Genomic DNA, 12,636 nt, shown 5'->3' with positions numbered 1-12,636 from the left:
GGGAGGGGCAAGACTGGCAGCTCAATATTCCGGGGTACAGAATCTTCAGGCGAGACAGAGGGGGAGGTATAAGAGGAGGGGGTGTCGCAATATTAATTAAGAAGTCAATTACTGCAGTAAGGAGGGATGATATATTAGCAGGTTCCTCTAATGAGGCCATATGGGTGGAGCTTAAAAACAAAAAGGGGGCAAGCACTTTGCTGGGAGTGTACTATAGGCCTCCAAACAGTCAGGGGGAGATAGAGGAACAGATATGTAGGCAAATCTCAGAGAAATGTGCAAATAATAGGGTAATAATAATGGGGGATTTCAACTTCCCCAATATTAACTGGGATAGTCAAAGTGTGAAAGGCTCAGAGGGTGTAGAATTCTTAAAGTGCATCCAGGAGAGCTTTTTGAGCCAGCATGTAGAAAGTCCTACAAGAGAGGGGGCGGTACTGGACCTAATTCTAGGGAATGTGGCCGGCCAAGTGGAAAAAGTGCTAGTAGGTGAGCACTTTGGTGATAGTGACCAAAATATGGTAAGATTTAAGGTGGTCATGGAAAAGGACAGGGATGGGCTGGAAATAAAGGTTCTAAATTGGGGGAAGGCCGATTTTAATAGGATAAGGCAGGATCTGGCCAAAATGGACTGGGATCAGCTACTTGTAGGAAAATCTGCATCGGAGCAATGGGAGGCTTTCAGAAGGGAGATTGAGATCATACAATGGCAACATGTTCCCGTAAAGGTCAAGAGTGGTTCCAAAAACCACAGGGAACCTTGGATGTCAGGGGATATACGAGAATGGATTAGGAAAAAAAGGAGGGCTTTTGGTAGATACAAAAGGCTAAAGACGGAGGAAGCCCTAGAGGAGTGCAAAAAGTGCAGGGGGATACTTAAAAAAGAAATTAGGAGATCAAGGAGGGGCCATGAAATAACACTGGCGAGCAAAATAAAGGAAAATCCTAAGATGTTTTATAAGTATATTAAGGGTAAGAGGATAACTAGGGAAAAAATAGGGCCCATTAGGGACAAAAGTGGCAATCTGTGTGTGGAGCCGGAAGATGTAGGAGGGGTTCTAAATGAATTTTTTGCATCTGTTTTCACGATGGAGAAGGACGATGTAGACATAGAAATAGGGCGGGGGGACTGTGATATGCTCGAACATATTAACATCGAGAGGGAGGAGGTATTGGCGGTTTTAGCTGGCCTAAAAATGGATAAATCCCCAGGCCCGAATGAAATGTATCCCAGGCTGCTGGGTGAGGCAAAGGAAGAGATTGCGGGGGCTCTAACACATATATTCAGGACCTCTCTGGCCACAGGGGATGTGCCAGAGGACTGGAGAACCGCTAATGTAGTACCATTATTCAAGAAGGGTAGTAGGGAAAAACCGGGGAACTACAGGCCAGTGAGCCTAACATCAGTGGTAGGAAAATTCTTGGAAAAAATTCTGAGGGACAAAATTTGTCTCCACTTGGAGAGGCAAGGATTAATCAGGGATAGTCAACATGGCTTTGTCAAGGGAAGATCATGTCTGACTAATTTGATTGAATTTTTTGAGGGGGTGACTAGGTGTGTGGATGAGGGTAACGCAGTGGATGTGGTATAGATGGATTTCAGTAAGGCCTTCGATAAAGTCCCGCACAGGAGACTGGTCAAGAAGGTAAGAGCCCATGGAATCCAGGGTGCCTTGGCACATTGGATACAAAACTGGCTTAGTGGCAGAAGGCAGAGGGTGATGGTCGAAGGTTGTTTTTGTGACTGGAAGCCTGTGGCCAGTGGGGTACCACAGGGATCGGTGCTGGGTCCCTTGCTGTTTGTGGTCTACATTAATGACTTGGATATGAATGTAAAGGGTATGATCAGTAAGTTCGCGGATGATACAAAAATTGGTAGGGTGGAAAATAGCGAGGAGGGTAGCCTCGGTCTGCAGGACGATATAGATGGGTTGGTCAGATGGGCGGAACAGTGGCAAATGGAATTTAACCCGGAAAAGTGCGAGGTGATGCACTTTGGGGGGACTAACAAGGCAAGGGAATACACAATGAATGGAAAGACCCTAGGCAAGACGGAGGGTCAGAGGGATCTGGGTGTGCAAGTACACAGATCCCTGAAGGCGGCGGAAGAGGTGGATAAGGTGGTAAAAAAGGCATGTGGGATACTTGCCTTCATTAGCCGAGGCATTGAATATAAGAGCAAGGAGGTTATGATGGAGCTGTATAAAACACTGGTTAGGCCACAGCTGGAATACTGTGTGCAGTTCTGGTCGCCACACTACAGGAAGGATGTGATCGCGTTAGAGAGGGTGCAGAGGAGGTTCACCAGGATGTTACCAGGGCTGGAGCGCTTCAGCTATGAAGAGAGACTGGGCAGATTGGGTTTGTTTTCCTTGGAGTAGAGGAGGCTGAGGGGGGACATGATTGAGGTGTACAAAATGATGAGGGGCATAGATAGGATGGATGCTGAGGAGCTTTTTCCCTTAGTAGAGGGGTCAATAATTGGGGGCATAGATTCAAGGTAAAGGGCGGGAGGTTTAGAGGGGATTTGAGAAAGAACTTTTTCACCCAGAGGGTGGTTGGAGTCTGGAACTCACTGCCTGAAAGGGTTGTGGAGGCAGAAACCCTCACAACATTTAAGAAGCATTTGGATGAGCACTTGAAATGCCATAGCATACAAGGCTACGGAACAAATGCTGGAATATGGGATTAGATTAGACAGGGCTTGATGGCCGGCGCGGACACGATGGGCCGAGGGCCTCTATCCGTGCTGTATTACTCTATGACTCTATGATACTGGAAATCTCAAAGAAAAACAGAAAACGCTGGAGACACTCAGCAGGTCAGGCAGCATCGGTCGAGAAAACACGAGACACTTGACCTTTCTGGTATAAAACCATTCCTCAAAACAGACCCGGGGTTTGCAGGAGATGAGGAAACAGTGCAAACTAACCACAGGACTTTACAGCTCTTAAATTTCATGGGGATAAAAGTCCACATCGCACTTTACAGTGACGGAGCAACAGATTCTGTCTGAAGCTCCCCACTGATCCACTTTCCATTTCCCCAACTCGTTGTGGGCTGCTTTGCAGATCCACTGCAGACTGACTGGTGTAGGTCAGTCTCTTTCAATCTATTGTGGTCAACATTGTGAACCTTGGTATCACGGACTCATTCTGGAGCCACCGAGATGCCCATCAATTCTCCGAGAGACGGGTTAACTTAGAGCCGGCTGTGCTCGACACCATCTGTAGGGTGGAATTTCATCGAGCTCTTTGAGATATGTTGTGAAACTCTGATTCTGAGAACAGAGACGCTTTCAAATTCAGTTTGAGGAAAGTCAAAGAAACCAACAGCAATGACATCACAGAATAATCATCCAAACCTCTGTATTCCAAAGCTCTGATTGGCTCTGGGTATCACACACCGCCCCCTCTCCTTTGTTAATTGGTGCCTGGATTGATGGAAGATCCTGACTGGCTCACAGGGATTGTCAATCATCATTGATCATGCCAGACCCTGTTGAAATGCAGGAGCTTGTGAGGGTAGAGGTTAGGTTGTTACTACAGTGGAGTTTGAGCTCAGTGCTTTGCAACAGGAAGAGTTAAGATGGCCTCCCAAGTGCGTCAGAACTATCACAAGGACTGTGAGGATGCTGTCAACAAGCAGATCAACATGGAGCTCTATTCCTCCTATGTTTATCTCTCCATGGTGAGTTTTGTATTTTTGGGGTCCTATTTCAAAATTAAGGCTGTTATTTTATTCTAAGCAGGTAGAATTTCTCTAGGTCAATGAATGGGCTTTCGAGGGTCTCTCTATAGCCCTCCCCAGTCTTAATCCAGTGAATGCTCTTAAGACAGTGATCTTGCAGAAGGACTCTTTCCTGCTCTGTAATAGCTCTGTCCTATTCTGATGTGTTTATATTTGAAACTAACTCCAGGGTTTCATCAAGTTTGTAATGGAGGGTTCATCTTGAAGATTCACTAAAACTAGTCAACTTCCAACTTGGATGGCAACAATTAGATTGAATTGGGTGACTAGTTAGTGAAACATTGGCTGGTTCTGGCCAGTTTTTATCCCCCTCTAATTGAGTGAATCCTGTTAGTCTTTCTCACCTGAGGATGGTGTTAAACTATTTAATTTTAAAGATTTGGCTCTTTTCCTTCTCTGCTTTTAGACTTTCATCTGGGAACAAAAGAAGATACCACAGATATTTTGACCAAGTGTAGTTGAGAGCTTTATTCCAAAAAGCATTAAAGCTCGCTAATATTTTCTAGTAACATAACCTCCTATTCTGTTGAGCTACTTCAATGAGGAGCTTCCAACATATTCAAAAAGGATTTGGAAAGTATTGGTGTTGCTACCATTTGAGTTGGCCATGGATCAGATCTAGATTTCAATTGTCTCTTTTCCATTTTTCTCTCTACCTGCAGTCGTATTACTTTGACCGGGATGATGTTGCCCTGCGTCACTTTGCCGAGTTCTTCAAGGAGCAGTCACATGAGGAACGTGAGCATGCTGAGAAACTGCTGAAATTCCAGAATATGCGTGGGGGGCGTGTTGTCCTGGAGGATGTCAAGGTTAGATTCAGCAAACTTTGAAGAATTGCCATGGTTTTGTGAAAAGTAGGCTAGTTACCTCATACTAGATTATCTGAGTCATGGAAGTTGTTCCAAGAGGAGGCTCAATGATTGTTGTATGCATGGATTTTCAGAAGGCAGGAGATTGCTGGCAGAAATTGGAAGTGCATTAGAAGCAACCTTGTGACCCCAATAAAACTGGGTGGAGTAGGAGGCAGTTGGTATAAAATAGACCACTGGATGGTGACTAGTGCATATGATCTAAATGTGCAAATAGTGATCTGCTGAGCTAGGGTCTATAGTGAGCTCCAGGGCAAAATTGGAGACTGGCTAGGGGGTTGACTGGAAGGAAGTGGTTGATGTTCACATCAGATGTAAGAGTGTAGGGATTTGGGGTGTGTCCCAGTACAGATGTCATTTAGAAGCTAGCTTGCAGAGACAAAAGGCTGATTGAAAGGTGGGCTTCATGTTCTGGCATAGAATAGAAAGCAAGGAAGTGTTACTGCTAGATAGACCTCATTTGGAATATTGTGCTCCATTTTAGGTGATCTCACTTTAGAGCCTATAGTGCTGTGATTTCAAGTCAAATAACTCATTCCAAAGAGAATTCTTGATGAACTGTCTGGTTAAAATCCTGGCTTAGAATATCAAGAATGACATTGAGTTGTGATCTGACTAACTCCTGAAATGTTCAAGTCTGTTAACTAATTTCTTCCAATGTTACTCTATACCCCACCCCTACAAACTCTCAGAAACCAGAGCAGGATGAGTGGAGCAATGGCCTAGTGGTGATGCAGAGAGCTCTGCAGCTGGAGAAGGATGTCAACCAGAGTCTGTTGGATCTACACCAACTCTCCACTGGGAACACTGACCCTCATGTAAGTTCCTAATGTCTCATTTAAAGAAAGATTTGCATATCTACAGTGCCTTCCTTGTCGTCGGTGTCCAAAAACACTACAGCCAATTCAGTACTTCTTGAAGTGTCATTATTGTAATGTTTGCAACATGGCAGTCAATCTGCACACCAAGATCCTGCTGCAGAAATGAGAGAAATCACCAGATAGTCTGTTTTATTAAGTTGGTTAGTGATAAATATTGGCCAGGACACTGACATTCCAGTTTTTTTTCTTTGAAATAGTACCATGTGGGCAGACAAGACCTTGTGTACTGTTTTATCCAAAAGACAATACCTCTGACATTGCAGCTCTCCCTCAGTACTGCAGTGAAGTGTTGGTTTTCACTCAATTCTCTGAAATGGGACAACCCAGGGCCTTCTGACTGGCAGTGGTACCAGTAAGCCATGGCTGACACTTGCCATGTTTTGGGTGAGTTGAAGGCTATCTGGGGAGCTTAATCTGATCACTGATCTTTAGCAATATCTCCATGCCCAATAGGTTTCTGATGATCTTTCACAAAAGACTTCAACATCAGGATCTCACCTGAGATGAGGCCAGTGCATAAAGCAGATTGAAATTGGGACACCAAAGGATAAGTTGTAACTGAAGGGGGTTCTGCTTTCCAATTTTAAATTGGTAAATGCATTACTCCTGGAGTAAATCTAATCTGATGTCCAATCCACCTATTTCTCTGCAGCACTTGTACCAGTTACCCCATCCAGTAGAAGATAAAGGACCATCTCCATGGGCGGTGAAGCTCAGAAGGCCTTTGATGATGTCTCCTCTGAGCTAATTGTGCTTTGTTTTTCACTTTCAGTTGTGTGACTTCCTGGAGACCCACTACTTGGATGAGCAAGTGAAGATGATCAAGAAGCTTGGAGATCACATCACCAACTTGATGAGACTGGGAGCCCCTGAGAATGGCATGGGAGAGTACCTGTTTGACAAGCACAGCCTGAGTTGAATGGGATTCTTGAACCATTAGTTCTATACAGGTTGCAAATGAAGTGTGACCAACTTCTGGTGGTGAATACTTTGGTTGTCATTATTTCCCAGTTTTCTCATCTAACTGTCACAGTACATGGAAATAAAGGTTATTCATCATTGAACTGGTTTGTCTTTGTTTAATTAAATAGCTGATCTGGTTAAGATCCCACTGCACAATACACAGCTGTGTAATATGATCCAAGTTAAAAATACAGAAGTCACTCCCAGGATGGCTGTGCCCACATCTTCAAATCATCACTGGAGAGGATTCTAATGGTTTTCTGAGCTCTCGGTAACAGTTCCTGCTGAAAAGGGTTTTTTATAACATCTGCCAGCAAACAGTCATTAAGCTGTGGTGGTTTAAAACAAAGAAATGGGCAAGGGTGAAGGGGGTTGAATTAGTGCTGACAGTAGTGACTCTTCAGTCAGGAGAAGGGAGAGTACATGCCTGGTGTCTTGCTTCAGACTTTTACCTGTAAAGGTGGGGGAATGATCTGCTATTGAGCTGTCTTTACATTTGACTGATGGCACAAGTCACACACTAAATTGCCAAAGCTGTGTGACATGTGTACACAGTACAGCGTTGGCCATCTTAGAAACTTCCATTTGGGCAGGATCATTTCTGTTTATCATTCTCTTTCTTTCCCAGGTTACTTTCTTTTTCTAGCCCCACCGACGGCAATACTTGATGTCTGGGATTAAGTAAAGCACTAGTCTGAATCGAGCAGTAGTGTGTCCTACGGGGAGTTTGTTGGTGTTGGGTAAAGTGAAGCTAAATCAGTAATCATGTAGGAGTCACTGGAAATAGAGTGCGAGACTTTCATAGCAGCAAAGAAAAACACGTGTTAGCTTTATTAACTCTCCGCATGGACTGAGGGACTCGGCCTCGTCGCAGGGCTATGACATCGACACACAATCGACGACTCTTAAAGGGACCCTGCTCCGATAACCCAACCAAGTTCCGTACATAACGTGGAGCGATAACATTGCCTATACATAGTGAATTGTGTTACTGTCCCTATGTGCTCTCTGCCTCAACCCTATTCAAGCCAATGATTTTTCTACCAAAAACTAACTTACTTTCTATTGCAGCAGCATTGTTGTAAGTGTAACATTTGCATACTGAATTATCATTGGCCCGCAGGCATCGAAGCAATACCTATTGTATTCACGTGATCACATGTTGCGTTGTCATTGGCCTGCAGGCATCTGTAAGGACTGCTATTGTTTAGAAGACCCAGGGGTCCGAACTCCATCTTGTCCACACGGTGCTGTATTGATTGAGAAAGCTTACAGACTTGATGCTTCATTATAAGAGTTTAAATTGTAATAATCCGTTGTCCTGCAATTTATTATTTTTGTACAAAGTGTGCAAAACAAGACAGTAGGGATCCACTAGCTAATTCTGATCAAATAGTAGCTAGATTATTTTCGCTAATTCATTCGGTATATCGCTAATGGCCACAACTGTTCCAAAAGACTGCCCTTAACCCACAAAGTGTGCGGTGATTTCTGAGTGTTCCTGAAGAATCCACGGCCTAGAAATTCAGTCGCGCCACTTCTGGGGCGGTAAAGTCGGGCGGGCGCTAAAGTTAGCGCCCGCCGGAAAGTGTAGGCCACTTCGCCGAAATTCAGTTGATTTGGCCAAGGAGTTTGGGCGAGCGCTGAAACTGGTGTTGCACTCCTGTCATTAGGCGCTAAGCCGGCGGTGCGGACTGATAATGCCGAGGCCGGGCGCAGCGCAGGTGCGGTCATATTTTGATTGACAGCAGACACCCTGACGCCGGCCAGCTCTTAAAGGGGGAAGGGTCGACTTTGTCTGCTGCCACGCCCTGGATAGTGGAGCCCTGCAGCTAGGCCTGAACACTGCTGGTAGACCCAAATAGCGCCTGAAGCCATGCAGAAGGCCCGTGAACGAGCGCAGCGCTTCTCAGAGCATGCTTTGAGGGTGCTGCTTAAGGCTTTTGAAAAGAGAAGAGAGATCTTGTGCCCGGACAGTGGCAAGAAAGCTCCCAGGAGGCAGTACAGGAGAGCCTGGAGGGAAATCGCCCACAGGGTGTCATCCACCAGCGATGTCCCCAGGAGTGCGGACCAATGCCGCAAGAAGTACAACGACCTCACTCGGATGGTGAGAGTGAGTACCCTTTCCAGTGTCCTCCTCATCCTTGCATATGCACCTCACATTATGGGCAAAGGGACCTCAAAGGCCTAATGGCCATCCCTCCTCCCGCAGCTATGGCACTGGCATGATCATCAATAGCACTTTCTGCACTTTACACACTGGCCAAGCTATTCGATCATGGGAGGCAGTGCACACAACAACAGGGCACCACACTGGCCATGCTATTCGACCATGGGAGGCAGTGCACACAACAACAGGGCACCACACTGACCATGCTATTCGACCATGGGAGGCAGTGCACACAACAACAGGGCACCACACTGGCCATGCTATTCGACCATGGGAGGCAGTGCAGACAACAACAGGGCAACATACTGTACTTAGAGGCCGTCCTTTCTCTTGCAGGCCAAGCTGGCCAAGAATATGAAGAGCCAGAATGTCACCGGGGGAGGCCGTGGCCAGTTCCAGGAGCTCAGTGACCTGGAGGAGCGCGTGGCTCGACTCATGCGTGGCCGGGTGGTTGGCCCCGTTGCTATTGGAGATGCCGACCCTGTGCTGGGCCCCAATGGTAAGGACATGACCGTTTGGACCTCTCTCATTCCCCTTGCGCTTCAGATCTACATCCTTTGCCACTGTCTGACCAATGCGCATAATGCCACCACTCATGCCTCCCTCGCTGACGCCCTGTCCTCACTCTAAAGCTACTCTTGTGCCTTCCTGCTTTCAGCTGGTGAGGAGGAGGTCCATGAAGCTGAGAGTGCCAGTCCCTCGGAAGAGGAGGACGACGAGGACAAAGAGGAAGGCGGCACATCGGGGGAACCCTCATCCGCGCCAGGGGATGGCAATGGAGGGGACACGTCTTGCCTGGAGGGGAGCCAGGGGGAAGTGTTGCAGGGGGGTGCAGCTCCTGGGCCCAGTGGCGTCCAGGCAGGCGGGAAGGGTCGGGCAGCACGGCTGCCTTCTCCCCAGAGGGGGGAAGTGTTGCAGGGGGGTGTAGCTCCTGGGCCCAGTGGCGTCCAGGCACGTGGGAAGGGTCGGGCAGCTCGGCGGCCTTCTCCCCAGATGGAGAGTCCGCCCTCCAGTCCGGAGACGGTCCTCGCCCAGGAGGTGCGCCTGCTTGATGAAATGTCCGCGGTCTCCGAGCGGTGCCACAACGAGTTCATGGGGGTTGTGGGACAGTTGCCTCAGGCCATTGAGTCCCTGGCTCATAGTGTGGCCGCTTTCAGGGACTCACAGGCCAGGGGTGTCGACCAACTCGCGGCAGCACAGGCCAGGGGTGTCGACCAACTCGCGGCAGCACAGGACGCGAGTCGCGAGTTCATGAGTGGTGCCGTGCAGACACTGGCTGATCTGATGCGGGCACAGAACAGGGCAGTTCGGGCACTCACTTCTGCCACACTCGCTGTGTCACGGAAGCATCGACAGGGCACCCGCCGCCCTGCTGCAGCACAGCGGTCTGGCCTCCACCAGATTGCTGCGCTTGCTGCAGTGCCAGCCCGGCCGAGTGCCAGTGTCTCTGGCGACCAGCGAGCGCCTGGCATCAGCCAGCTTGCCCCCATTGCTGCAGCCGCCACTGCCACTCCCCCAGCCAAGGTGCGACGAGCTGCTGCAGAGACTGATGCTGCCCAGCCACAGCTGCAGCAGTCAGCAGCCGGACCCTCCAGGGCCGGACCTCGTCTAGGCCGACCCCCAAAGGCATCTGCCGTTACGCATTGTGGCCCTCAGGAGCCTTCCCCCAGCCTTCCAACACCCACAGGGCCCAGGTTGAGGCGGAGCAACAGGTCGGGCAGGGGCCGGAGAAGCCTGCACAAGGACTCGCCCTCTCGGCACACCAAGTAGAGGGTGTCGGCAACTGTTTTTTTTATATGGGGGTGTTTGTGTTCTGGAGGGGGGGGGGCTTATTTTGGAAAGGCCGAAGATGAAGGCCAATTGGATTGACAAGTTTTGCTATTCCTCCCCAGGTTGTGGGAGTGAGATATGTTTTTCACTGTTTTTTGGGGGTCTTGTCTGTTTTTCTGTTTCATGTGGGAAGGGCCCTGAGTTTGTTAAATAAAGCTTTTTATTTATTCAGCTTGTCCAGGTGTCATGTTTCAAGTGGTTGTTGCGTTAACCGGCTGAGGGCTTGCGGAGCGGCTGCATTCAGGTGCGTTCATTGCCACAAGCCATTCCCTGACAGGGGGCCTAGAAGTGTCATTCAATAAGCCGCCGGCAGACGGCCCTTGGACCTTGTGGCTCCCTTCTGGGCTGGTACTCCTCCTCCTCCTCCTCCTCATGGTCCTCCTGCTCATCCTCCTGAGGTGGTGGCCCAACGTGAGGTGGCAGTGCCTGAGTCCTGCGGATAGCCAGGTTGTGCAGCATGCAGCAAACGATGACGAACTGGGAGACTCTATCCGGCGAATACTGTCGAGATCCGCCGGATCGATCCAGGCAGCGGAACCGTTGCTTCAGGACGCCAATCGTTTGCTCTATGATGTTCCTTGTGGCTTGATGGCTTTCGTTGTATGCCTCCTCTGCAGGGGTCCTGGGCGTGCGGAGGGGTCATGAGCCATGTGCACAAAGGGTAGCCCTTGTCCCCAATAAGCCATCCCCTTGGTGGAGGCTGTGCCTCGAACATGTCAGCCACAGTAGTCTGGCGCAGGATAAATGCATCATGGCTGCTTCCTGGAAAGCGGGCATTGACAGCTAGGATGCGCTGCCTGTGGTCACACACCAGCTGTACATTGAGGGAATGGTAGCCCTTCCGGTTGCGGTAATCCTCGGCATTGTCGATAGGTGCCCGCATAGCCACATGCGTGCAGTCAATGGCGCCCTGCACCATGGGGAAGTCGGCGATCCTGGCAAATCCGACTGCACGCTGCTCCTGCCTCTCTAGGGTCATGGGGAAGGAGATGAATTGGTGTCTCCTTGCAAAAAGGGCATCGGTGACCTGCCGGATGCAGCGATGCACAGCGAACTGGGAGATGTTCGCTATGTCCCCAGCAGCGGCTTGGAAGGAGCCGCTTGCATAAAAGTTCAGAGCCACCGTGACCTTCACTTCCACCGACAGAGACGTCCTGCACATCAGCTGTGGACGCAGATCTCTGTGAAGCAGCTGGCAGATCTCTGCAACCACCTCCCTTCTGAAGCGCAGCCTCTTAACACAATGCGCGGCAGTCATGGTGAGATAGGACACCTGCTGCCGGTATTCCCTGAGTGGGTAAGGCCTACGTTGCCGACACCTGATGGCCCCTCTGCGTCTAGGCATGGCTGGCCCTCTCACACAGCGTCTGCGAGCCCTTCGCACATAATGCTGGAACTGACGGTTGGAACCCCATGCAGCCCCCATAATAAACTTGCAAACAGTGAAATCACAAAGAGTCAAATTTCCAAGCTCTGGCCAGAAGCCAAAAATACCTCTCCTATGTTGTCCCAAATCAGTAAGGTCTGTTCCTTGGTCTCTGTCCAGAAACTCAAAGCACTAAAGTCATTGCAGCAAAATGGCTGGCCTTTATAGTTCAGTGTAAGTGCCCTTTAATTAGTGCTCCCCGAGGCCCGCAGGGCCTCTGCTGCGTTCCACTTCACAGTTCTTAACAGTGCCATGCCCACATTGGGCAGGCACCACTGAATTTCCGGTTTGGGGCGCACAAACAGCGTTGCACGACGAAATGACGTCATAAGCTGCGCGCGCAGCTGAGCGGGCGCAAACGCTTTGCGCCGGCGCTAAATGTCAACTGAAGTTGGGCGTTGGCGCAGACCGGCCTGCGCCCGGGCGCTAAGTGCCTAGCGCTGGAAATCTACCCCTCTTCATGCGTTAACGGCTGGCGAACGCAACTGAATTTCTAGGCCCACAAATTAAACATCCATTAAAGCTGTTCAAAAATAGTTCATCTAAAGGGAATGAATGAACTCCATTTGAAAATACCAAGCCACAAGGGCCCTTTAAATAGTCTCTCCAGCACTGAGCGAGTATACATGGATAAACTGATTCATAATAAAATGTTGGCTGGACTGTTTCTAGGAGTTAAACTGGAAAATACATTGGTTTTCCACACCACAAGGGAAATGAAAGCTCTTTGGACATTTGTAATGGCTC

General features: G+C 49.0%; 1 protein-coding gene across 1 annotated transcript; it reads left to right on the top strand.

Annotated features, from left to right (window-relative positions):
- Nucleotides 1–3,553: 3,553 nt before the first annotated feature.
- LOC147080597 (ferritin heavy chain, oocyte isoform-like) lies at nt 3,554–6,564 on the top strand. Its single transcript, XM_085981150.1, has 4 exons — nt 3,554–3,690; nt 4,413–4,559; nt 5,312–5,437; nt 6,273–6,564. The coding sequence occupies exons 1-4, from the start codon at nt 3,589–3,591 to the stop codon at nt 6,417–6,419; spliced, it is 522 nt and encodes a 173-aa protein (XP_085837276.1). The 5' UTR covers nt 3,554–3,588; the 3' UTR covers nt 6,420–6,564.
- Nucleotides 6,565–12,636: the final 6,072 nt, after the last annotated feature.

This window comes from Somniosus microcephalus, unplaced genomic scaffold, assembly GCF_052327205.1.
Source record: "Somniosus microcephalus isolate GS21.2 unplaced genomic scaffold, FLI_Smic_1.0 scaffold1398, whole genome shotgun sequence".
In the NCBI taxonomy this organism is placed as follows: Eukaryota; Metazoa; Chordata; class Chondrichthyes; order Squaliformes; family Somniosidae; genus Somniosus; species Somniosus microcephalus.
This window is presented reverse-complemented; position numbering and strand designations above follow the sequence as displayed.

What these genes read in the sequence shown, in the direction of transcription:
- LOC147080597 (XM_085981150.1), top strand. Translation starts at nt 3,589, where the DNA reads ATGGCCTCCCAAGTGCGTCAGAACTATCACAAGGACTGTGAGGATGCT. An exon ending in CCTATGTTTATCTCTCCATG is followed by an intron (nt 3,691 to 4,412) that starts GTGAGTTTTGTA and finishes CTCTACCTGCAG; the next exon opens with TCGTATTACTTTGACCGGGA. An exon ending in TTGTCCTGGAGGATGTCAAG is followed by an intron (nt 4,560 to 5,311) that starts GTTAGATTCAGC and finishes ACAAACTCTCAG; the next exon opens with AAACCAGAGCAGGATGAGTG.